The sequence below is a fragment of the Ceratina calcarata genome, unplaced genomic scaffold (assembly GCF_001652005.2).
Source record: "Ceratina calcarata isolate Rehan_Ccalc_2016 unplaced genomic scaffold, ASM165200v1 scaffold171, whole genome shotgun sequence".
NCBI lineage: Eukaryota > Metazoa > Arthropoda > Insecta > Hymenoptera > Apidae > Ceratina > Ceratina calcarata.
The window spans coordinates 218,064-242,498 of NW_017138459.1; the positions used below are offsets into that span (position 1 = coordinate 218,064).

The 24,435-nt window shown below is 33.6% G+C and overlaps 4 protein-coding genes across 7 annotated transcripts in view; 3 read left to right on the top strand and 1 right to left on the bottom strand.

Annotated features, from left to right (window-relative positions):
- The window catches only part of LOC108632773 (putative cytochrome P450 301a1, mitochondrial), a 12,920-nt gene extending 3,937 nt beyond the window's left edge, over positions 1-8,983 (top strand). For both annotated transcript variants that reach the window (XM_018037551.2, XM_026810706.1), the window contains exons 3-10: positions 3,914-4,030; positions 4,484-4,560; positions 5,177-5,372; positions 5,516-5,675; positions 5,916-6,085; positions 6,346-6,424; positions 6,523-6,726; positions 8,449-8,983. In XM_018037551.2, coding sequence (XP_017893040.1) covers positions 3,914-4,030; positions 4,484-4,560; positions 5,177-5,372; positions 5,516-5,675; positions 5,916-6,085; positions 6,346-6,424; positions 6,523-6,726; positions 8,449-8,556 — 1,111 coding nt within the window. In that variant the 3' untranslated portion in view covers positions 8,557-8,983. The remainder of the gene's footprint in view (positions 1-3,913; positions 4,031-4,483; positions 4,561-5,176; positions 5,373-5,515; positions 5,676-5,915; positions 6,086-6,345; positions 6,425-6,522; positions 6,727-8,448) is intronic.
- Cyp301a1 (Probable cytochrome P450 301a1, mitochondrial) lies at positions 8,635-13,203 on the bottom strand. Of its 2 annotated transcripts, none has more exons than XM_018037549.2 (11): positions 12,574-13,203; positions 11,822-11,901; positions 11,196-11,571; positions 10,627-10,743; positions 10,341-10,417; positions 10,053-10,254; positions 9,713-9,875; positions 9,423-9,592; positions 9,235-9,313; positions 8,957-9,160; positions 8,635-8,777 (listed from the first exon to the last, which is right to left on the bottom strand). In XM_018037549.2, the coding sequence occupies exons 1-11, from the start codon at positions 12,582-12,584 to the stop codon at positions 8,670-8,672; spliced, it is 1,587 nt and encodes a 528-aa protein (XP_017893038.1). In that variant the 5' UTR covers positions 12,585-13,203; the 3' UTR covers positions 8,635-8,669. The 2 variants fall into 2 exon arrangements, with proteins under 2 accessions (XP_017893038.1, XP_017893039.1); XM_018037550.2 differs by lacking the exon at positions 12,574-13,203 and adding an exon at positions 12,454-12,528 and having other exon boundaries at positions 8,670-8,777.
- Positions 13,204-15,647: 2,444 nt separating this feature from the next.
- On the top strand, positions 15,648-20,889 carry LOC108632779 (uncharacterized). Of its 2 annotated transcripts, none has more exons than XM_018037570.2 (3): positions 15,648-15,917; positions 16,882-17,083; positions 17,585-20,889. In XM_018037570.2, exons 1-3 carry the CDS (start codon positions 15,870-15,872, stop codon positions 19,783-19,785), a joined length of 2,451 nt encoding a protein of 816 aa, XP_017893059.1. In that variant the 5' UTR covers positions 15,648-15,869; the 3' UTR covers positions 19,786-20,889. The 2 variants fall into 2 exon arrangements, with proteins under 2 accessions (XP_017893059.1, XP_017893060.1); XM_018037571.2 differs by having other exon boundaries at positions 16,885-17,083.
- A 1,983-nt stretch (positions 20,890-22,872) lies between these two features.
- On the top strand, positions 22,873-23,922 carry LOC113463845 (uncharacterized). The gene has a single exon (XM_026810731.1). It carries the CDS (start codon positions 22,873-22,875, stop codon positions 23,920-23,922), a length of 1,050 nt encoding a protein of 349 aa, XP_026666532.1.
- The last annotated feature ends 513 nt before the right edge of the window (positions 23,923-24,435 follow it).

Sequence of the window (24,435 nt, forward strand, 5' to 3'; positions counted from 1 at the left end):
GCTTTGAGGAACATGCTAAAGTGGCACAGATTTTCTTTTGTTTAGTACACACGTGTTAAACGCGCTAAATAACAAATTTAGCAGTAATTGAAAGTGAAACTATCGCAATCTTTTGTTAACTTTCATTTATTCAACAAAATAGTGAAACGTTAGAACATTTTTTATGTTCGCAATGAAGAGCTATTCTTTTGTTCATCACTTTGACATAGAACTGAAAGAGTGCAAAGTAGAAAGTCCGGCGGTATTATCTGTCGACTTTTTTGAGCAATTGTATAAAGAATTAAGAGCTGTAAATACATCATTAATTTTACGAGTTACGCAGAAAACGCGAACAGTATACATAGTTTATAAAAGTATGTATAATGTCAACAGCAAAATGCACATCATAATATTTAGAGAATAAAAAAAAATTCCTCTTACATGTCATTTTTAAAATTGATATTAAGAACATTTTATTTTGCATACAAAACCGCAATCTAGAGATCACAAATCAGTATAACAAAGAAATGATACAGATTTCATAGACGAAGCGATAGTTCACACAATGAGTTCTCCGAAGGTATAGAAATGAGAGCACGAAACGATTATTTCAACGGTTTCACTTTAGTTGAAAGGGCTATCGCGGTTTTCACGAACCAATGCTCGTTGCACAAAGAAAATTATGTCTAACATCATTTTACTTTAGCTGAAAACGTTTGGACATTCTTACATAAGTAATAAATAAGTAATTTCGTTTATTAAAAGTGCTTTGCTAGGTGGTAATCGAATAAATTTCGCTGACCCAATTTGTTGTCCAGATTATTTAATAATTAACACCGCGAACGGCCAGAATGTACGTTAGCGCGATCGAGGAGGCGAGTTTGGCATTCCTTCAAAGGTACGCCGACAAACGATCATCTTAAATATCTTGTCTTAAGACGTGTGCTCATACCTTTCACTCATTCCCTATATTCTTCTGATTTCCCACGGGCGGCCTTCTCTATACATTGCGAATAGAGTTTGCGCAACAGATTGTATTACTTATCGCATATGAGGGTGATATTCCTGCATAATGCATATTATATCTCTCTGGTTTTATCTAGAACGATCAGACTGCGGATTTTTATACAAATTAAAATATTTTTTATTTGAAATTAAAAGTGAAATCCAAATTGACATTATTCTTTAAAAATAATGATACGTATTAATATCTGTCTTTTATGTTTCTTACAGTTTGCGCTACATATATTCACGTTATTTTCTGTACAATCAATTTTTCTTTGAATTCCTGAAATCCAAAGTCTGATAACGACATTTATGTACCTTTCTTCTAATCTTTGCGGTTTTCTAGAATTAAAAAAATACGGGATGAGAAGAACGAAGTGCCTAATGACTTTCTGAACGAGGTTCACAAATGGTCCCTGGAATGTAAGTAATAAAAATAATCTACGGTTTCAGAAATTCCATTAGTAGAATAAAAAATTATTTCTTTATTTAAAAATATGGGACGGGAATGTCATAAATTCTTTTTATAGTTGTTATATATCAGTTACTATTAGCAGTACCACAAAGTCTATAGATTTCAATAAAAAAGAGATAGCAAAATTTGAAAACGTATTGAGCGATTAGGAAAAATACATAGAAGCGTCTATTATTGCATTGATAACCATAATCTTAAAGTTTTCCTGTGTATTCAAATCTCATATGAATTATTAACTAGCAAGAAATGTTCGATAGCGTACAAAATTTATAAGCGATAAAGTTGTGACATAGCAATCATTTTTTTAAAGGTCACCGCACACCTGCTGTAGTATTAATAACAGTACTTGACATACTTAGTACAATAATGTATTCTAAGTTGCAATTTTATTAATCAGCTGTTTGCTTCTTTGTTGGTAAAAAGTGAAAGCTGTCCCGAATTCTCAATAATTATATATTCGATAGATTCGATTCGTTGCCTAATTGTGGAAATTGTTGAAACGCTTAATGGAACAATCCTTAAAAACGTTCTCCGGATTAATGCTCGCGCAATTTTCTCTTACAGCAATCGCGCGTGTAGCGCTAGACGTTCGCCTCGGTTGTTTAGACGACGACGCGAATGTAGAAACTCAGCAATTAATCGACGCGGTCACAACGTTCTTCAAGAACGTAGGTGTACTCGAACTGAAGATACCGTTCTGGAAATTGTTCAACACGCCTACGTGGATTCAATACGTGAACGCTCTCGATACCATTGTTAGGTGAATCGAGCAGAAAAATCATTTTCTTTATTTCAAACTCAGTATTTTTAATTTTTTCTGTAGAAATGTAATTCTCATGTATAACACTAAATTATTCGGATTTGTGGAATAATTTTATTCAGAAATATTATTTCGATTTCTAGTACTACGTCCAAATATACAGGGGCAGCTCTGTCTAGGATAAAGGAAACGGGAAACAACAGAAGGAATATATTAATAGAATAGCAGTTTCGTTCTTATTTCTAATAAATAATTTATTATTAACATTGGACATGGGTCAAGGAATAATCGGTTGAAATTGAACCAGTTTCTAAATAACTTTTGTATCTAACAATAAGTTCAACATTTATTTTTCGACTTGGGATCGTTTCCGTATTTCCTGTATCGCTTAATGTATTTGTACAGTATAATTTACGAATAACAGAATACTCATATATTGTTATGTAAAACTGAAAAGCTGCATAATAGAAATTGAACGAACAGTACGTTGTGTTTGCTTTCACGTATGAGTCATAGTATTTGCATGCTGTGCTAAGAAGTTTAACGGACAAATATTGAAATTATCAATATTTTAGCGGTATTGCTTAACCCGTTCGTTTAACAAGTCATTGAAGTAGCAAATATTTACTCAAGTTATAACGTAGGTACATGCTACAGCATCATCAGCCGTCAGTGAATGATAAAAATAGAATACTTGAACATCTGATTGTTATTCATAAATATTAGTTTATTCATTTCACTAACCCGATTTGTTTTATCATTTATTTTTACAAACAAAAATCGATCTAACGATTTCTTCAAAATCTTATATAAATTACATTTTATTAATAATTAGCATTGTCCTTTTATTAGTATTGACCTTGATAGAATAGCTGAAAAATCTTATTGTTACAATTTTGTAAAAAAATAAATTATCCAAAATCTAATTATAAAAAAACATACAAATAGATTGCGCAAAAGATTGCACAAACGCAATGCCGACTCGCACGCTTATTCGCGTGTCGGCAATTCTTCTATTGAAAAAATAGGAAACTGGTTCCTGGATGTTTTATCCATACGGGGGTGCGTTGCGTTATACACGCTATGCACGTTATTTCGCTAACTAAATTGGTTAGAACTTACAATTAGATCACTAGAAAGTGAGCAGTGGTTGCACAATCGGATATTGGTGCACGTTACTCGATCGCTTCCCGAATGACAACTTCGGCTGCAATTGCATGTTTATCGCACGCCCTCCTTTCCTCATATTCTACTGACTTCAAATTTTGTACCACTTGCATGTATTAATTTTTAATTACTTCCGCACACTAACGAGACGTTGCTCTGATTGTTTTGCATTTTTTATAGTGATGTCCATAAATAATCGTATACATGTCAAGATTGAATAACTTTTAATACCACACTTAACAAATCAATTTTTGCTATGTATTAGAGAGATTAGTGAGCATAATACAAAATTGCATAGAATTGCTACAGATCGGATTTATGAAAAAATGTAATGTAAATTCACGATTTTATTTCTCTATCTTTAATCACGTAAACTCTGAATTGATAAAGCCTTTTATTTTTTCATATCAAAGATAAGACAATTTTTACGTAATTACATAAGTATAATATAGGTGAAAATTATTAAAAGAGAAGAGATGAGAATTGCAGGTAAAAGTTGAGAAAATTAAATGAATGTTTGTGCGTAGGCATGGCGAGGACTGGTACAATTTTCGTAGCAAAGTGCAGCAAGTTATGCTGCAACCGCGAACGGCCAGAATGTACGTTAGCGCGATCGAGGAGGCGAGTTTGGCATTCCTTCAAAGGTACGCCGACAAACGATCATCTTAAATATCTTGTCTTAAGACGTGTGCTCATACCTTTCACTCATTCCCTATATTCTTCTGATTTCCCACGGGCGGCCTTCTCTATACATTGCGAATAGAGTTTGCGCAACAGATTGTATTACTTATCGCATATGAGGGTGATATTCCTGCATAATGCATATTATATCTCTCTGGTTTTATCTAGAACGATCAGACTGCGGATTTTTATACAAATTAAAATATTTTTTATTTGAAATTAAAAGTGAAATCCAAATTGACATTATTCTTTAAAAATAATGATACGTATTAATATCTGTCTTTTATGTTTCTTACAGTTTGCGCTACATATATTCACGTTATTTTCTGTACAATCAATTTTTCTTTGAATTCCTGAAATCCAAAGTCTGATAACGACATTTATGTACCTTTCTTCTAATCTTTGCGGTTTTCTAGAATTAAAAAAATACGGGATGAGAAGAACGAAGTGCCTAATGACTTTCTGAACGAGGTTCACAAATGGTCCCTGGAATGTAAGTAATAAAAATAATCTACGGTTTCAGAAATTCCATTAGTAGAATAAAAAATTATTTCTTTATTTAAAAATATGGGACGGGAATGTCATAAATTCTTTTTATAGTTGTTATATATCAGTTACTATTAGCAGTACCACAAAGTCTATAGATTTCAATAAAAAAGAGATAGCAAAATTTGAAAACGTATTGAGCGATTAGGAAAAATACATAGAAGCGTCTATTATTGCATTGATAACCATAATCTTAAAGTTTTCCTGTGTATTCAAATCTCATATGAATTATTAACTAGCAAGAAATGTTCGATAGCGTACAAAATTTATAAGCGATAAAGTTGTGACATAGCAATCATTTTTTTAAAGGTCACCGCACACCTGCTGTAGTATTAATAACAGTACTTGACATACTTAGTACAATAATGTATTCTAAGTTGCAATTTTATTAATCAGCTGTTTGCTTCTTTGTTGGTAAAAAGTGAAAGCTGTCCCGAATTCTCAATAATTATATATTCGATAGATTCGATTCGTTGCCTAATTGTGGAAATTGTTGAAACGCTTAATGGAACAATCCTTAAAAACGTTCTCCGGATTAATGCTCGCGCAATTTTCTCTTACAGCAATCGCGCGTGTAGCGCTAGACGTTCGCCTCGGTTGTTTAGACGACGACGCGAATGTAGAAACTCAGCAATTAATCGACGCGGTCACAACGTTCTTCAAGAACGTAGGTGTACTCGAACTGAAGATACCGTTCTGGAAATTGTTCAACACGCCTACGTGGATTCAATACGTGAACGCTCTCGATACCATTGTTAGGTGAATCGAGCAGAAAAATCATTTTCTTTATTTCAAACTCAGTATTTTTAATTTTTTCTGTAGAAATGTAATTCTCATGTATAACACTAAATTATTCGGATTTGTGGAATAATTTTATTCAGAAATATTATTTCGATTTCTAGTACTACGTCCAAATATACAGGGGCAGCTCTGTCTAGGATAAAGGAAACGGGAAACCGTGACAAAGAGCCATCGCTTCTGGAAAGAGTATTGGCGCTAGAAAATGATACCAAATTGGCTACAATACTGTCCCTTGATTTGTTTTTAGTCGGAATCGACACGGTAAATATTTCTATTAAATTTAAAGACAGAATAATAAATTTTAAACCTTAAGTAATTATATCAAAGACTTGTTTACAATTATATGTACCATTATATATACATTTATTCAACTAAAGAATATTTATAGACTTATTAAAAAATGTAACGTAAATGGATAAAAGATTAGAAGAAAACCGGTACTAATTCTAAACCTCGTGAGCCAATTCATATAACGTATTAAATGAATACTTTCACTTTCAGACTTCAAGCGCGGTCGCGTCGACACTGTATCAATTAGCATTACATCCTGACAAGCAGGATCTCGTGTACGAAGAAGTATGCAGCGTGATTCCGAGCGAGCAGATGCAGCTCGAGGGGCGTCACCTGGATAAGCTGAAATACTTGAAGTCTTGTATTAAAGAAACCTTAAGGTTCGCTTAAGCTTTATCGTTTAATCTCGACTGTTGAAGTTCTCGTTGAAGTTTTTTACGTGTTAAGCCTGAGATTTTAATCTGAATGGTGTATCCTAATTTCATGGCTTATCAGGATCTATTGATCCGGAGATGTATGTAACAGTAAAAATAACAAAATATACTTTCTTGTCTTGTATTATAAAGAAATACATAAAAACTTCAGTAAATTTTATTATATAGAAATCGTAAAAGTATTATTTAAAAGTTGCTCTTATTAGGATGTATCCGGTTGTCATCGGGAATGGACGATGCATGACCAAAGACACAATTGTTAAAGGATACCTCGTGCCTAAAGGTGTAAGTGATAAATATAATCTTTCATTATTTTCAACTTTTTGTTTTTGTTATAGCTATTATATTAAAATGGCTCATATGTCTTTGTTTACAATGGATAGGTGCAAGTGGTTTTCCAGCACTACGTGATTAGTAATTTAGACAAGTATTTTCCACGCAGCAACGAGTTCCTTCCGGAAAGGTGGTTGCAAAGCGACGGCGACGGCGTGCGTCATAGCTTCGCATCTCTTCCGTTTGGCTACGGGAGAAGAATGTGTCTCGGTCGACGTTTCGCTGAGCTCGAAATGCTAATCGTCATCAGTAAGGTAATTATCTATGTTTTAAGCAACATCATACCTAATCAATTTCAAGGCTCAGAATTCTAACTAGGACTTTATTATTCCATTTGCTTCTCTTCTCGATTTGCAATTATAATTTAGAGAATTTTATTCTCAATTCAAAATCATACTGTATTTTTACATATTGTATTATACTGAATTAATTTTATGCAAATTTTGTTTAGAAGCGATAAAAATGGGTGACCTTAAACTTTATAGTTGGCACAGAAATCTTCCAATTATTCTATGAAAGTGAAACGTATACGTGATCACGATATGAGTAAATAGAAAAGATCGTATAGTTTTATAACTGCTTTAGGCTTGCTGCTTAACTTTGACTAAACAGGTATTCCGTTAGTATGCGAATGGTCACAGTGGGTGCCCAGAGACAATAAACGCCTTATCCGTCCTCTCTCTTTCATTACACGACACGGTCACGGTATACCTGCTCAGTTATTATTATTCCTCTACTGCTTCTGCGATTGCTTTACCGGGTAGTACGAAACATGTAGAATACTTACAAGGTTCTGTCCTTTTTTTTTATCAATTATAGCATGATTCGTTAATATTATTAACAAATCTTCTAAGCGTATTGATTAAAATGCTTTTTTCTTACACTGGGTTTACAATTACTTGCAATGATATCGATAAAAAATACTTTAGCTAACGGAATCTGGATTAATTTCTTTGCACATAAATTTTTCGTTTTAATTCTGTGAATATGTAAACGAGATTAGAGAAACGTTAAATAAAACTTCGCAACAGAATATTCATTACAACTTGCATCATTGAAGAGCATTAGGGAGAACGTTATAATCCTGGCTAGGTAATATTAATTTTCTCACGATTTCATCACTCTTGCCGGTATTTAAATTCCTAACAAGAAACCTCTTATTAATACCTTTCGTGATGTCAGACTCGTCTAGTTGTTAGATATGAGTAATGTTTTATTAGGATTTATTGAAAGGCTGCTGTGAAAATTCGAGATTGCTATTATAAAACAGAATAACAAATGTAAAAGCTTACCTATGCTGTAGTATAAATATTCATTTCACACGTTTATTCAAAGGAAAATTATTTCAATTTGAAGAAAATGTAATCGAAATAGTTAAAATACACTAAGATTAGAAGTGAGATAATAGATGCTGTCCACTAAGCTGGAAGAACGGTACTTCCGCAATAAATTTTCGTCACGTTTTCGTCATATTACGGCCTGACGGTAACACTAAAAAAAATAGCTTTCTGCAGCGGTAATAGACACATAATTCCAAATACTCGTCCTCGGGTTATATTGCAGGCACTTTTTTCCCTCGAAGTAGGAAATATGACAGCCGATTGGAAGGTAGAAGATACCTGGGATTTTGGGATTTTTACAAAAAATACGGACTAGTCATAGGAAAATTACATTATACATTACATATTTAAAGTAGTAATAATAATTTATTTATATTTATACATATACGACATTTAACATTATACATATACTTCTGTAAGATTAAGTAGTATGTACGTAGGATAAATTTTTGTAAACGAGTTTGAACAATGAAATCTGAATACGTGTATTTTTCATTGTTCAAGTATTGATATTCAATTTCATATTATTTCATACACATTTATATATGATATCGTATATTTGTATGCACTTCATTCTTACACATGCAAATTTCAATTTACAAAGAAAAAATACAGAAATAACTTTTTTCGTTGCAGATTTTACAACGTTACAGAATAGAATATCATCATGAGAAGCTGGATTATTACATTAATCCCATGTACACGCCGAAAGGACCATTGAATTTGACGTTCATCGATAGATAGTGGTCTTCAAATTCATACGTTCGATTGTAGTAAACAAAACAATAAATGTACAAATAAATTATTCATTTAGGCAGACAGTTTATTCGTTTGTATTTGTATTAATTGCTTAATAGCTATCTCGGTAGTACTTTGAATTTGAGCTCTCCATGTGGAGCGTACATGAACGTGACATTGTATTTCAATGGTTTGTGATGGTACTCCAATTTGTAAGATCTTATCAACTGAAAATCAATCAAAATTAAAATTATTTTACAATACACGTAGGCTGAGCCTATCGAGCATTTTATATTAGAATATATTTAAATAATTCATAATGTTAATTTACAAAACATGTGATTGAACAAATATTTTGCATAAAATATAAATAAATAATTGTGCTTCGAGAATATTGTACACATACCTTAGCCAATAAAACTTGCATTTCTAAGTCAGCGAATCTTCTACCTAAACACATGCGTGCACCATACCCATAAGGAAGCGATGCGAACGGATGCAAGGTTTCGTTCGACGATTGTTTGAGCCACCTCATCGGCTTAAATGTCTTTGCATCTGTTACATATTCTTCCATATTTCCTGTGACCACAGTTGGAAACACCACTTGTACCTATGTTAATACAGTAACGAATGAATGAGAAAAGAATGCTGTTTAAAAGTGAACTCTCGTTAAAAGCTACTTACTCCCTTCGGTACTTTGTATCCACAAATGATAGCATCTTGTTGCAACGTCCTACCGTTACCAATGACCGTGGAATAGACTCTAAAGAAAATATTTATGAAGAAAAAGAAAACATCCTGCAGCTAATCTGCTGCAAATCTGCTTCCAATCTGATTCTAATTACCAAATACCATAAATAAATTAATTTTACCGAAAAACTTCACGAATGAACGCTTTCATATAAACAGCTTTATCTAGATGACTTGTCGTGAGAGGTACAGACGGATCAGGTAGAATTTCTACGAGTTCCTGATAAATCTTCTCCTGTTCTTCAAGCCTAGTAGCTAATTGATACAATATCGAGCAAACAGCCATAGAAATCTGTAATATAATGCCCGTAATTAAATTAGGATATAAAATAATTGGCGTATTATTAAAGTATAATATAGGAATTGTTAGAACACAATATAAAAGAGCAAGAGTATTATCTTGATTACGCACTGTGTCTATTCCAACTAAGATCAGATCTAACGCAAGTATGTAAGCCATTTTGGGATTGGTTTCCTTAGCTAAAATTCTTTCGACGAGAGATAAATCGGACTCATCCACCGTCTTCTTGGTTTTCAGTCTCTCAACTGCTGCATCGATGTACTTCATGCAAACTCTGTGACATAGAACATTTATGTATATGTATATCAGATTATTATTATTCACTTTATGAACATTAAAATGTATTTAAATCTATATAAAAAGATAGATTAATGAAAATGTTCTATTAGTTCGAATCTCTAAGTGTGATAGGTTTGAATATGATTTTATTAAAATGGAAAATTACACTAACTCGACAAAAAAATCCATGTTTCGGACGTATCGCGACCAAAGCGGAGTAGGTACGTATCTCCAGTAAGGAGCTTTTAATTCAAGTTCGGCCACGTTTCTCAAAGCGAATTTCGCCGCGTCTATAATCTTTTGGGGTTCCGAATCCGGAGCCAGATTACCCTCTAAGCACCCTAATCGCACGTCCAGAGCGACGCGACCTATACCTGTACAAGTAAACAAAATATTGTCGCTTAACGTTTGATTGTTCTTTAAAATTCGAAAATTAAAAAGTTGTAGTATCTATACCAACACTCTAGAGCCCATTTATGTATTTCATTATCAAAATCCCCGGGAAGTTCATCATCTTCTCTTTTGATCTCCTGGATTCTAAAAATAAAATTCACACGTTTCATAATCTTATATAATTTCTCTACATTCCATACAGGTGCGTTTAATGCGGATTATTTTTATGAGCTGTAGAGATAAAAATAATCTTGAAAAAAGTAAATTAAGAGGCACATCTTTAATAGAAAAATTCTTGTGGGAGAAGTCCAAAGGTTGACAAGTTCTAAAAAAAGATTGTCGAAGATAATCACCTTTTTATAAAGTCAGAGGTGACCGTCTCGATGGGTGTTATATATTTCCTAACTGTTTGGGGTTGCAGAACAGGTTTCTGTACTCTCGTACGAAATTCTCGCCATAGTTCGCCGTGACTGCAGAGAAATGTACACACACATACGATGTTAACTCGTTAATGATTGATCTCAAGGTCGAGGAACATTTTGAAGTCGTTTCACCATGCCAAGGTGAAGATGAATTTTACAAAATTTCTGTACCATCGTTCGCCTATTTGTGTTTATTGATGAGTCATGAAAACTATTTAGAACCATGATTCTATATGTATACACATGACTTGAAGGATATGAAGTATAAAAAGAATTTGCAAAGTGTATTGATTTAAGAAGTTAAATAAAAATTTCCTATCATTTTCTAAAAATTAATGACTGAATAAAAGATTTTTGAATTTATTGAATCGTAAAAATGAATGATGAAATTCCACTCCTGAGGATGGAAATGGGGTAAAACGTATTTCTCTTTGTTTTAAAAATATCGCAGGCTAGGCCGCGACAAGGAATGCTAGTCATATGTGTATAATTATAGTTACACTCCGACGACGCCTGGTAAGTCCCCGAAGAACTCCTTCCTGGCGACGCTCTTGTAGTGCACGAGGCACGGCATCGACGGCCTGAACGGCGTCGGTCCCTCCTGCCTGTAGATCTTCTCGATCTCGTCAGCATCGTAAACGAACAATAAATCCGGTCGACCTATCAAACCAGTTAAACGTACGATCTTCCCGTATTCGTCATAAAACATTTGCGACACTTTGGCGGTATCTGATATTTGATACTGGCCGATCACCGGGAACAGCCGCCAGGTATTCCCTAAAATTGGTATCGGTTTCGGCCCCGGTATTTCCTCGTAGGACCGCGCTTGAATTGCATCATGGTCGACCGTGCAATCTCTTGTCGAAGCCACTGCACCTACGACATGCAATGCAGACGCGACGGTTGACCATTGGAAATCGAATGCGTCTCGAATTCAAAATGAAGGTGATCAAGTAGCTAGGCGTTTATTTGAGGAAATCATTCATTGTCAGTATAGAATCGTGCTTCAGAAGTATTTATAAACTAGCATATTATGTTAGAAATATCATAAGCACCTTTAATCTATAACATATCTCATTAATTTCATGAACGTAGGAAAGCGATCATTTGTCATTTGTCTAAGTACCTGAACATAAACCTCTTCGAAGATTGTCCTTTGTACGTGAAAGTTGACGTATCAAGGCGAATTGTACTTGTTGATTCATTCTGATGAAAAATAATACAAAGTTTATTAGGTAATTATACTAAATAAAGAATGTTAAGTAAATACTTAAAGAAGGAAACTCAAGGAGATAATTAAAAATATTAAAATAAAAAAGGAAAGTAATTAATATTAGTATTAAATATGCATGTTATATTGCAATGAAGAGAATTTTGTAAGATCCATTGATTTTTGAAGTCTTTATCTTTTACACCGTCGTATTTCTTTAATATTGCACTGCTTGCATGATCATTAAAAAGGAAATCCGCTTTCACTTTCGTTTCTCGTAATTGGTGGCCTACTCTCTTAATTTGCAGAAAAGGTTCAGTAATTATATGTTTGTTACAAGAAAACATGAACATTATGAAACTTTTTCTTCGACTTCCTGTATTCATATATTAGACACGTTTGAAATTCAAAACTAATTTACGATCACGGCATGTTTAAAATTTAAAATTAAAAGAAATACATTCCTGTCTTTTCTTTGAAACTATTCAAAAAATTACTTGATGTACATATAGATACTTCTATAAATTAAGTTTTCATAAATTTAATACATTTCAATTATTTCACATAAACACTGCAATATTAGATGCACTGTAATATTAAACACTGGTACTGTAGCGACGCAGGTGCAAGTAGCCACCGATCACTGACGGAGGTAATAAAACCTTTACCTGGAGCGCATTTGAAAGCCTTTCTCCTTCACCTTCTGTTTCAGCTATCCCGTTATAGATTTCGTCAACGGCACTAGCAGATCGGACTCGGTTGTCACAGCATTATAAATTAATTTAAAATAGTTTCTAACAACTTTCTTTACGACTAAGAGAATATTTTTTAGGAACGAGTTATTTGGCTGATTTTAAAATGAAACGGATGCACCACGAGGACGTGGTGAACGAGACTCTTGGTAAATCGAGACCACACAATCTAACTAAGGTGAACTCCCCACTTCGAAATCTCCCTCCATTGGTTAACGGTACGAATTCTCCATGCTCTGTGGAGGAATCACCACGGTGTGTTCCTCAACGAAAGTACTTACTACACTTTACGTACGTTGGATATGTCGTCACTTTCTCGATTTTAATTCGCCGCGAGTATAGAGAAAGGCGTTGAGAGTCTGTACCCTGGAACTCAAACGTCTAACCGTTTGCTTCAATTAGTAATAATTGCAAATGAAAGTGCATTAAAATAACAAATAATGCATGATAAGGCAATAATGGATCAGTGCAAAAGTTCATGCCTTTATTGAAATAAAATATTATTTCATTCACATCATTTAAATTTTGTGGTAAAATTTTTTCAGTGAGTCACCCCTATTTCATCTGATTCTTTTTACAAGCAGGTGGACTCTTTCGTATAAATTACAAGATCGATTAGATCAAAGTTGATCGTCCAAATCAAAATCATTACTTTTAAATCGAACAAATCATTTTTTTACTTCTTGGAAAGCAGGGGTACAGTCCAAATACATATACAATCGGAACGTTTTTTGTTACACTTCTAATATTTAGACCGTTTTGCAACTCGTACAATATAACATAGCGAAAATGAATTTTCGTTTCTTCATATTGAAAAACCACTCTTATGCACAGATCAAACTAAATCAACAGTGTCTAAGATCCATAAAGGTACTATCTTTCGATAGGTATGTAATACAATGGTAATGCAAACATTTATATTGAAATACGATGAGGTTTGACCTGCCTCTAAAAATCGAAGACGAACGCTTATACTAATAAAATACATATGTTTCCCCCAAGCTATTTATCTTTTGCCATAAAAGACACGGCTACTAATTTCTGTGTACATAAAATTTACTACCCTTGACTCTATAAAATCAGGTCAATGTTTCCTGCAATCTTTTTCATACAAACTCTTCGAATCTCATCTAATCATCGTAAATATCCCAACCGGTTTCGTTTGTTAGCATATTTCACGGCCAAACTTAAACGACGTTGCATAAGACTATATGTGTGTATGCAGAATGCAGATGCAACATGTTGAAACTAGGCACACGGTGCAATTAACATTTAATCTGTCAATCTATTCTTATCTATATTTAAGAGGCATGCGATTCAGTAATGAAGCGGACTTTTGTATATTAATTTATAATATGCAAATTAATATAAATGTGCAAATATATGTTGTTCGTGCACGATAGTTAAATATTATTTTTGACGAAAGGGACTGTAAATGAGTACCTAGAGTGAAATTCGTGGACCTCCGCCGAGCTAAGCAGGTAAAATTTAGCCATTTGAAGATTTATTACAGCCTGTATTATCTGTTTTAGTACAGGCAGGGACGGTTTAGAGGTGACCGTGGATTATCCTCGTTGCACAGTCGGGTCTTTCCCTGCCTATAATTACTTTCTTCGCGTCCCGCAATATGAACATTTTCCGAGCGATTGGTTTTACATCAGCTATAAACTTTTACTTCTAAATATACCAAGCAGCGTTTTCAGTATATTTCATTTTACATGGTGCTTTTTAAAGTAGACACTCGCATCAAGCGTACTTGTAGTTAGTATGTCAAGCAAATATTGAATCGTTAGAATCTAGTACTAACGACTGTAATTTGCATATCCTCTGGAGGCGAGAATTTGTAATTATTTCGGTATGCAGTAATCGTTTCGATAATTATAAAGAAAAAAATTGTTTCTAATTATTTTAATATATAGGAATATATAATACGAAATAATTTGTAATATAAGAGAGTATAATTATAGTTTTTTTTAACAAATTCATATTTAATTTCACATTTCAATAATTATGAGAACCACTGCACTCTTAAACACCTCCAAATCCAGCTGTCTAAATGCTGAAGTGCAATAAAGTTGGGAAGTCCGGCCCGGTAGAATTAGCCTCTTAGACTTAAAATACAACCCCGGCGGACAGTGTAATCCTCATCCTCGGGTACAATAATTACACTCTATCCGCCTGGAGAACCTACGAAATCCCTTGCGTTCAGGTATCGGTACCTCAACGCGAAGCTTGTTGCAAATACAATGTACGGGTAATATTTTTTATCTTTCAAAAAATTTTGAACTACGCATCTTTGAAAAAGTATTTGAATAAAATATTGATTTTTGTAATGTATAATACCTGACAATGATTATAATAATAACTGTAATGGTAATTATGGAATAATAATTGTTATGATAACTGTGGAATAATAACTGTAGTGACAATTGTAATGACAGTTACAATTGATTAAATATTTAACAATTAAAACAAATAAATACTTGTATTTATTCTTACAATAATCTTCTGTTTAATAATATGTACATTGAATTCTTCACTAATATTAAATACGTAATTCATAATTGAGATATTAGATAATAATTTAATTATGATTTCATATTTGATTAAGGACATTCGTGTAAGAATGCGTCCTCTTGCACCTTATTTTTTACATTTACAGTAGATGTTAATTGAAATGCACTTGTTACGCAATATAATGACAACATTACTTTTAGCCTTTATTTTCAAATAAAGAGGAAAATCATTGATCCTCAAAATATGTTTATACGCATTGCGCTCATTGTGTAATTAATGAATGCAAGAAAATGTTGCGCATTCCTTTATTTAAATTTTTTATCCCACTATTTATTTAACTGTAATTGTCCTTATACATATAGTCGAATCCTGCTGCAACCAACGCGGCACTGGTGCTCCTCATCCCCTTCCATTTACCCTAGTAGTAGGGGAGGGTTGAACCGCGGCTATATTAGGAGGCTCGCAGGGGTTGACAGGCCATTTGTGACAAAGTGTTCAGAACAGTTGGCGAAGAATCTATGTTTCTGTACGAATTCTATTTCATTTACGTTTCGAACTTGATTGCGTGACGTGATAGTTCGCAAACACGCGAATGTGCCCGTTCAATCGCCGACGAATAGAGTCAAACGCGTTCGACATTTTGTTCAAATTGAATTTTTAATTCAATCTTGTGGTGATTGTAATTGCAATTGGAAATGGCTTCGCCGGTGACGTGGATTAGAAACAACATGTTGTTCTCACCTGTAAGTGATTGCTTCAATTATTTTATTCATTTAATTTTGATAAAGTGTTCGTTTTAAAAAACCGCGAGTTTTAAATATTGAAAACGTCGATAATATTTTTTGTAACTCTAAATCAATTAGATTAGTGAATATTTAATGCACGAATATTCAATAATAATATATAAAAATAATTGGAGCTTATATAATAACATCTACATGGTAGCGATTTAGAAATATTAATGATAGGATAGCGTTTAGAGTATTGACCTTGACATGGAACGTACACAAATGTAGAGTTACGGTAGTTTGCTTGTTATGTCTTCACAGTTTCTCATTTCAACCAATTATCGACTTTAAAATATGCATGCTCACGTAGAAAGTAAAAGTTCCTTTAACACTAGGTTTATGGACGTTGATCATATACACTTTTTTACTGAAATCCGACTTTTTGACGGGTATATTAAAATGCAATTTTTTTGTAAATTATTTATTTAAACTGCAGTTCATTCTGACACATCTTAGAATATACTACAAGCTGGTATTCTATCACAGCCTCTACATTTCTCTAGTGGTTTCTATCAAGTTCTATCAACGGCCTTTATCCTCTTCCTCCATCCTATCCGCCATTTTCACTTTTCCCTTTTTATTTATCCCTAATCTTCTGTTTTCCTTCTCCAACTCCTTTATTCCCTCTATCATTAACTTCTTCCTCGATGTCCTGCCTCTCTCCTCGTGCTGCTCTCATTAGCGCTTTCCTGTTCCGTATTTCTTCCTTCCCCTCCTCCCCAACTATACAGTTCGGGATCCCCTGTCCAACCGCGAAATCCACTTTATATGCTTCCTTTTCACTCTCTGTAGACCCTATATAGTTCTCCCGCGAATGAAATTATTATTTGAATAATTAAAAATAATGTTCGAACTTATAAAAATTTTTCTTTTCTCGAGTTTCATTCAACAATTGAAATACATTTTTATTTCGTCTCAGCAGGAAAGGAAACTGACTGAAGCTGAATTGAAAGTTCAGAAATCTCTTCAGAAGCTTTCAATCCCAGAATGGTATCTGAACAAACGCACAAGTCCACCGAAAATAAGGAATATGACGCCGATTGGGTATCGTCCACCGGCATGGAGATATTCTGTGCTTCCGACCAGCGTTACTCTCAAATCGACATCGTGCATACCATCAGGTACTTATGAAAATTCAATCTAGTAACTCAGAAATTTAATTTTTTTAATATTGATCGTATTTATTGTTTAATAGGTTTTTGAAGCTTCGAAATTCCTAAACATATATTTCATTCTATCCTACCCTTTTAAGAATGTAATTTTGAAATATGCACAAACTGTTTTATAATACTTTCATAAGATGGTATTTTAGCACCAAAATCTATTTGATATTGCAAAATAAAAAAAAACACATTTTACCCCATTTCCACTATCGGAAGTGAAATTTCGAAAAATCCTCCTTTATTGACCACCTGACCAATTTTATTTCTTGAGATTGACGTCGCAAAAGTTATGCTTTGTGTAATTTTGCAAAACTGCATTTTCTGGATACATTATCGGATTAAAAAATATTAAATTTCAAATAACTGTTTTTAATTAGTTTCCGTTTCTCAAAAATTGCTTATCTGGTATTTAATTAAGATATTATAGAGATATTAACATGGTCAAACATATAATTTCAGTCACGTTCCCAACGGGCTACCAAAAACCGAGCCCAAACCTCAAGAACGATGCGACGACACTGGACAATAAAAAACCGAGTCCAAAACTTAAGAACGATGAGACGAAACCGGACAATCAAAAACCGAGTCCAAAGTTCAAAAACGATGTGAAGACACCGGAAACCACAAAAACTATGGGTGAACAAAAATCGGAAGCCAACCAAAAGAAATCTCCGCAGAAATGCTCGTTATCAAAAGATAATGTTTTGAACACAAAAGTTCCCGTAGCGAGGATCCTGCTACTGAACAAAAGCCTAACGTTTCCCAGGATGTCACCCTCGAAAAAGATAGAAAATATAAATATCGTGTTGCCTATCGAGCCGAAGATCGAGATTTTGGAACGTCCAAAAGAGCCGACGGAAGAGACCAAGTACAAGACCTATCTCGTAAAAAAGTCCGCTGACTCTGCGAAAAAGGGCAACAATGATACAAAGAAGGAAGATGAAACTCTTAAAAAGGATAACAACGGAGTGCTTTCAAAGAGTAGTATTGCAACTCCTAAGAAGAACTATACCCAGATTCCCAGGAAGACCGAAGAGATACCTAAAAAAATGAATCAGGAGACTCCTACAAAGATCCATTCACGTATCGCAGAAATGGTGACGCCATTGAGAACACCAGATATTAAAACGAACTTCAAGATTCGCACCACTTCCACACCGAAGTGCTCGCCAGTTAATCTCTTCTCGTCGACCATCATCGAGGATTACCCTAACGCGAAGAAAACGCTTTCGCCAAACATCCTCGAGAAATCATCCATCTTCGAAAACAGTTTCAAGTTTGATTCTACGTTTGATACCACCATGGACCGATCGGACAGTTTCATGGAGAAATCTGTAAGCACTTTGAGAAGTGAAAATTCTTCTCGGGCTTCTCTTAGTAGGATATCCCCCTGCAGGAACAGTTCATATGAGAATAAGGAGGAAACGAAACCAAGAAAATCTAATTGGTTATTCGAAAATAACATCCGATCTATTGACCCGATTCTGTTTGAGAAGGACGAGTCACCTCGGACGCTTAGGTCTCCGTCTATGGTGCGCAAGATTGTAAAGAAGATAGAGTCACAGAACTCTGTAGAAGATCAATCGTTCAAGCTTTTCCAGGAGAAGAAGAAGAATTCTGAGGCGGACAGAACTTACAACAATTCGATTGTTCAAGAAAGAAAGTCAAAGTTTGAAAAGAACTTTGCGCCTCTTCAAGTCCAGAGGTCCAATTACACCGGACTTGAGAATGTTATTTCTCAAGAAAAGAGATCCGATCATCAGAAGTCCCAGAATCACGATCTTCGGGAGAAGAAGTTTACCTCAGAAACGCAGTCGCCGTGTACCAAGTTCCTGAACTCAAGGAAGAAATCTACGGATCTAGAGAACGTGGTGAAGAGTAAGAAGACCATTCGCGAAAAGAGTCTGGTCCAAGAAATTATTGAAACATTGTCGGCAAAGATAAATAAATCTATCGTGCCTCGGCATAACGACAATCTGGTCGATCCTGCCGGTAAGCAGAACTTCGTGAAGAAGCTAGTGGATGCCCTCGAGAAGTCTGAAATGAACAAAACCAAGGAAAATGTAGTGAAAAAGTATTCCATTATCGAGGAGGATAGTTCCAGCGAATCAGAAGACAAATCCTTCCTCACGTCAGCCTCTCCCAAAGATACGGAAAGCGACTCCGAGCCAAGATCATCTAACGTAATAGACAATGAAAACCAAAGTTTCGATTGCAGTGACTTGACCATTCACGACGAACAAACTGTTGAGGAGGACGATTCCGTTTACTGGATACCCGTACCCAGGTGCAAGCTACCTCGGTCCAGTTCCCTCCTGAGTATAATATCCAGACTGTCCAGCGAGTCTCAGTCGCCGTGCGTAAGTCCGATCAGCGAGAGAAAATTCGATAGCTCAGGACAATCCGCTTCGGATTCCACTCTTAAGAGGACCAGCATTTCCAGGAAGCTGTTCAGAATCGACGAGACCATAGTGTTCGATTCCGGGTATTCAGATAAGTCTGACAAGTCTGCGATGAGTTCCGAGTACTCGACAACGGACTACACTTGGTCCGAGTTGGACACTTTGAATGATTTTGAAGCAGATATCTCGTCTTCGACGTTTAACAGGTCTATCGGTCGGAAGTCTTTCATTGGGCAAACATACTCTGTTCCTTGGTAAGGTATACAAAACGTAGGACCAACTGTCTTTTTTATTAAATAAATACGAAGAGCGACGGGTTTGAGAATTATTTTTTAATTAAATACATTATGATCAGATTTTACTTAATTTTATTAAATTTAATTCATATCGAATCTCACAACATTCTTGAGTAGATATTTTCATATTGTCAAAAACAAAATGTGGAAACGAAATGCAGAATCAGATTAGAAATTACTGCAGTAGAAAAAATAATTTTTGCAGTCAATGTGTTTTCAAAATGATGGATATTCTAGTATCTGCTTTGATACCTTCTAAACAGTATTTAAATTTTCTAGTTTCCTTCATATTTTGTAAATACGAATTAAGATATTGAATATTGCAAAAGTGGCTAAAGGTTCGAAGCAGATTACACAGAATATCCAGTATTTTATGTACAAATATACTCAGCGATTACAATTTTTAAACTCGGTTTGTTCTTCGAAACCAATGTTGTTTTAAAATTGCGTGTGTAGTTGACCGAAGTGATTCGTGATATTCTAATATATAATAATTTATGTCCAGTATATGATTTAATTAATATGATATTATTATATTTAATTATATTCTCGAGTTGTGTACTTCTTATCTAAAAATGTTTGCAAATATTTTTTAAAATGAAGTTTTATATGGGAAACTCGTATTGCAAATTACTTTCTTCTAGTTACAGTAATTTCTTATATTACGATCATATTTACTGTACTTGAACTATTTACATATCAGTATTATTAATTAAGTAGCATCATTCTGCATGAAGAAGCGCAAAATTAAAATAGTAGGTTTAGGAATTATCGCGTATCTGGTTGCAAACGTTTTTACGATTGTGTAAGCAATCTGAATCTGTGAAAAGTGAGATTAACTGTATATAAAAAATTCACAGCTTTGTTAATACACGTATATTTTATTTAGATGATTTACGTCTAGCGAGGGCCGAATACAAATGGATGATTTCGTGAAAAGTGTAAAGGTGTTTATATAGTATAATAATATACATACATACGTGTTCGATAAAACATGGTATTGTTCGCTAAGTGCACAATTTACTAATGTTATCAATGAGACGTATATTTTACATGGCGATTTGAGCAAATGAATGTACTTCTTATCTAAAAATGTTTGCAAATATTTTTTAAAATGAAGTTTTATATGGGAAACTCGTATTGCAAATTACTTTCTTCTAGTTACAGTAATTTCTTATATTACGATCATATTTACTGTACTTGAACTATTTACATATCAGTATTATTAATTAAGTAGCATCATTCTGCATGAAGAAGCGCAAAATTAAAATAGTAGGTTTAGGAATTATCGCGTATCTGGTTGCAAACGTTTTTACGATTGTGTAAGCAATCTGAATCTGTGAAAAGTGAGATTAACTGTATATAAAAAATTCACAGCTTTGTTAATACACGTATATTTTATTTAGATGATTTACGTCTAGCGAGGGCCGAATACAAATGGATGATTTCGTGAAAAGTGTAAAGGTGTTTATATAGTATAATAATATACATACATACGTGTTCGATAAAACATGGTATTGTTCGCTAAGTGCACAATTTACTAATGTTATCAATGAGACGTATATTTTACATGGCGATTTGAGCAAATGATTAATCAGTAAACATTTCTATTTGTTATTTAGAAATAAATAATCATGAATAGAGATTAGCTGATGAAATTTATAAACACTAATTCTGAGAGTAATTTTCTTGTAGACGTTTGTATAGATACTCTTGAAACTTTCACGTGTTAAGTACTTACCGATACTTTTATTGAAATTTAGTATAATTATTTTCATCATTTTTTGTAACTGTTGAATGGCTTGATGAAAGCATCAGAATCTCGAGTCTAATTGCGCAAATGAATGGTATGTTAAAATGGGAGCGATGGTTGATTGTACAATACTGACTTATTTGCTTTGCAGTGGATAATCTTTGTACTTATACGATGTAAAACGAGAGAAAGTTTTATCCGTTACTGTACGAAGTAACGTGTTCTTACGATTATTCTATTTTAGTACTTGGAACTTTTGACAGTGCTAAATTACTTTGCAATTAAAATGTATTTCTTGAACAGAACTTGTCATACTATTATTCCTGTTTAAAATTAAAGGAAATTCTACGATAATTATAACAATAATCTGTATTTGGGACACAAAAGAAATAAAAGAAAGAAACAAGATCATGAACTAAAAACATTTTATTTATTTTTCCTACTATTTATAAATTAAAATTAATAGAATCTGTAAGAAGTATCCCACTATACACATCTTTCCATATGAAGGAAGGCGAAATTCTAAGTCAAAAATTCCTCTTCCACTATTTCCACCAATTGTTATTAATAAAATTATTAACGAAAAAAGTGGAGCAGTGTAGTGTCGCACTCAATAGTCACTACGACAGGGAACGCTAAGCAATAATAAGTATTGTAACAAATAATTAAAATGACAGAAGTTTAGATTAAAATCAAGTGGATAAATATCAATTATATTTTTATAACAGTGAACAGATAAAGTATCGTTAATAGGCACAAGGTGAGAGTTTGTGCGTTGACTTGTTAATCCGTGCTTGAAATTGTCATCGAGTATTTTTAATGTAACTCACGTGCGACGATAAGATTAGGTATGAATAATTAATTATACAATTCTTTCCTTTTCTTTGTCTTCAAAACAGAACCGTGGTCGACAATTTACAAATTTATCATTAAAAAGTATACTATAGTAGACTATTAGTACAATAACTATTGTTTGATTTCTGATATCCTCTAAATCAATAAATAAATTTATGAAAGAACCATTCAGTTTTAGCTTCGATTTTATGAAATCGGAGAAACGCTACATCATACATCGAAGCGATTCAAGTAATTGTAAATAAAATCTATTTCTAAACGTAAACTCGCGTGTTTGACCTTCGGGATGCTTACTATCCAAGAAATTAAGAAATATTGAACTAGTTACTGGTATTACAGTTCCAAACGTCGTCATAGACACAATCTCTGAATGATAGACCAAGAATCTAAGTAGTAAATTAAATAAATAATCCCGTTACAAAATAAAAATTGTAGTAAAAAATGTCAGTGAAATTAAGACATTTTCGTTCGAGGTCAACGTCAGACATTTTAGACGAGGAAAGATCGCAGAAGAATTCTGTCTCCCTTGAGAATAAATATAAAACATACAGTTTCGTGGACTGCAAAAAGGACAATTGTGAACAAAGAAAGGAACACCTAACGCGAAAATCTCAGAACTTCGTGAAGAAATTGATCGCGTCTTTGGAAGGGACAAACGAAGTTTGCAAAGCAGACGATGAGTTTTTAACAACATATTACAGGAGAAACGATGAATTCTATCTAAATTCAGACTATTCATGTGTTACAAAGTCTAAAGCTTCTGATGAAATAGAAAAAACTGGGACAAGAAGTACAATTTTAGATGTGACGATGGATAAATTATCCTTACAGGATTTTAAGCAGGAACAAAACACTAAATCAAAATTTGTTAAAAATGCGTCTATTTACGTTAACGGGAACAAAAATATTTTGCTTCAAAAGTGTAGTAATATTAGAGACATAAAATACACGGAATCTTGTAAATGTGAAAAAGAAAATGGCTCCAAAATCAATGAACAACAAAAATTTGTTGATACCGAGTCGATACAAATGAAACGTGAGGGTTTATTGTTAGGAATAAATGGAAATAACGAACAACAAAGATTCCTCGACTTTTGTTCATCGTTTAATTCTAGTATACTTCAAGTTGATTCACAAAATCGTTCGGACGCACAAGATTCCTGTATTTCAAAACAAAAGAAAAATACTAAAAGGAACATGTTAGAAAGAATATTTTTTGTGAATAAGGAGGACAAATGTTCAGTAAAGAAATTACATGGTGATATACATACAAAAAAACTGAATAGAAACAAAACTTTCAAAGATTTCATTACATCTATGATAAAGAGGAAAAAATCGGGAAATGAGGAAAAATCACAATTCTTCATGTCCAATGGACGAGTACTTGAAAATTTGACAATGTTTGACTCGAAAAGTAGCAGAAAATTACCCACAGTTCCTTATTTTCAAGACGTTGTCTTTCAAGAGGACAAGAAAGGAGATTTAAAATAGGTAAGACAAGAAACATTAACAAAATTCCCCTTCTTAAGATGATTTATAATAACTTTGATTTAAGATTGTTCTGGCTATAAGCTGAAATAATGATACATGTTTGAAATTATACAAATAGTAACAGTCAGTTATTACGCTCGTTGTAGGCTATAAAAAGGAATGGACGACTTTTAAAAGCAAAATGAAGATGGGAAATGTCGTACGAAAACGAGAAGTTGAAGACATAATGAAGAACTTTTGCCAATCATCACAGAAACCATAAATGTAATGACCATTTTAATGAGAAAAAGCAATTAGTCACTAAAGAAAATTGTTGATGAAAAGAAAAGATAAAATATTTGTTAGATGTCGTATTCTTAATTTGTAACTTCAGGTCTCATACGGTAGACTTGTATGAAAATTTTGACCTGCACATTGATTTGTAGAGACGAAATACTAATTTAATTTACTAATATTATATGCTTGCATACGTATGTACGTATGTACTTTTATTTCATTTCCATATTATATTTT

Excerpts from the sequence above, each read along its gene's own strand:
- Cyp301a1 (XM_018037549.2), bottom strand. Across the intron at positions 9,314-9,422 it reads TTCATTCGTGAAGTTTTTCG|AGTCTATTCCACGGTCATTG; the intron begins GTAAAATTAATT and ends TATTTTCTTTAG. Across the intron at positions 8,778-8,956 it reads TGCAAGTTTTATTGGCTAAG|TTGATAAGATCTTACAAATT; the intron begins GTATGTGTACAA and ends ATTGATTTTCAG.
- LOC108632779 (XM_018037570.2), top strand. The coding sequence starts at position 15,870 with ATGGCTTCGCCGGTGACGTGGATTAGAAACAACATGTTGTTCTCACCT. Across the intron at positions 15,918-16,881 it reads ACAACATGTTGTTCTCACCT|CAGGAAAGGAAACTGACTGA; the intron begins GTAAGTGATTGC and ends ATTTCGTCTCAG. Across the intron at positions 17,084-17,584 it reads GACATCGTGCATACCATCAG|TCACGTTCCCAACGGGCTAC; the intron begins GTACTTATGAAA and ends ATATAATTTCAG.
- LOC113463845 (XM_026810731.1), top strand. The coding sequence starts at position 22,873 with ATGTCAGTGAAATTAAGACATTTTCGTTCGAGGTCAACGTCAGACATT.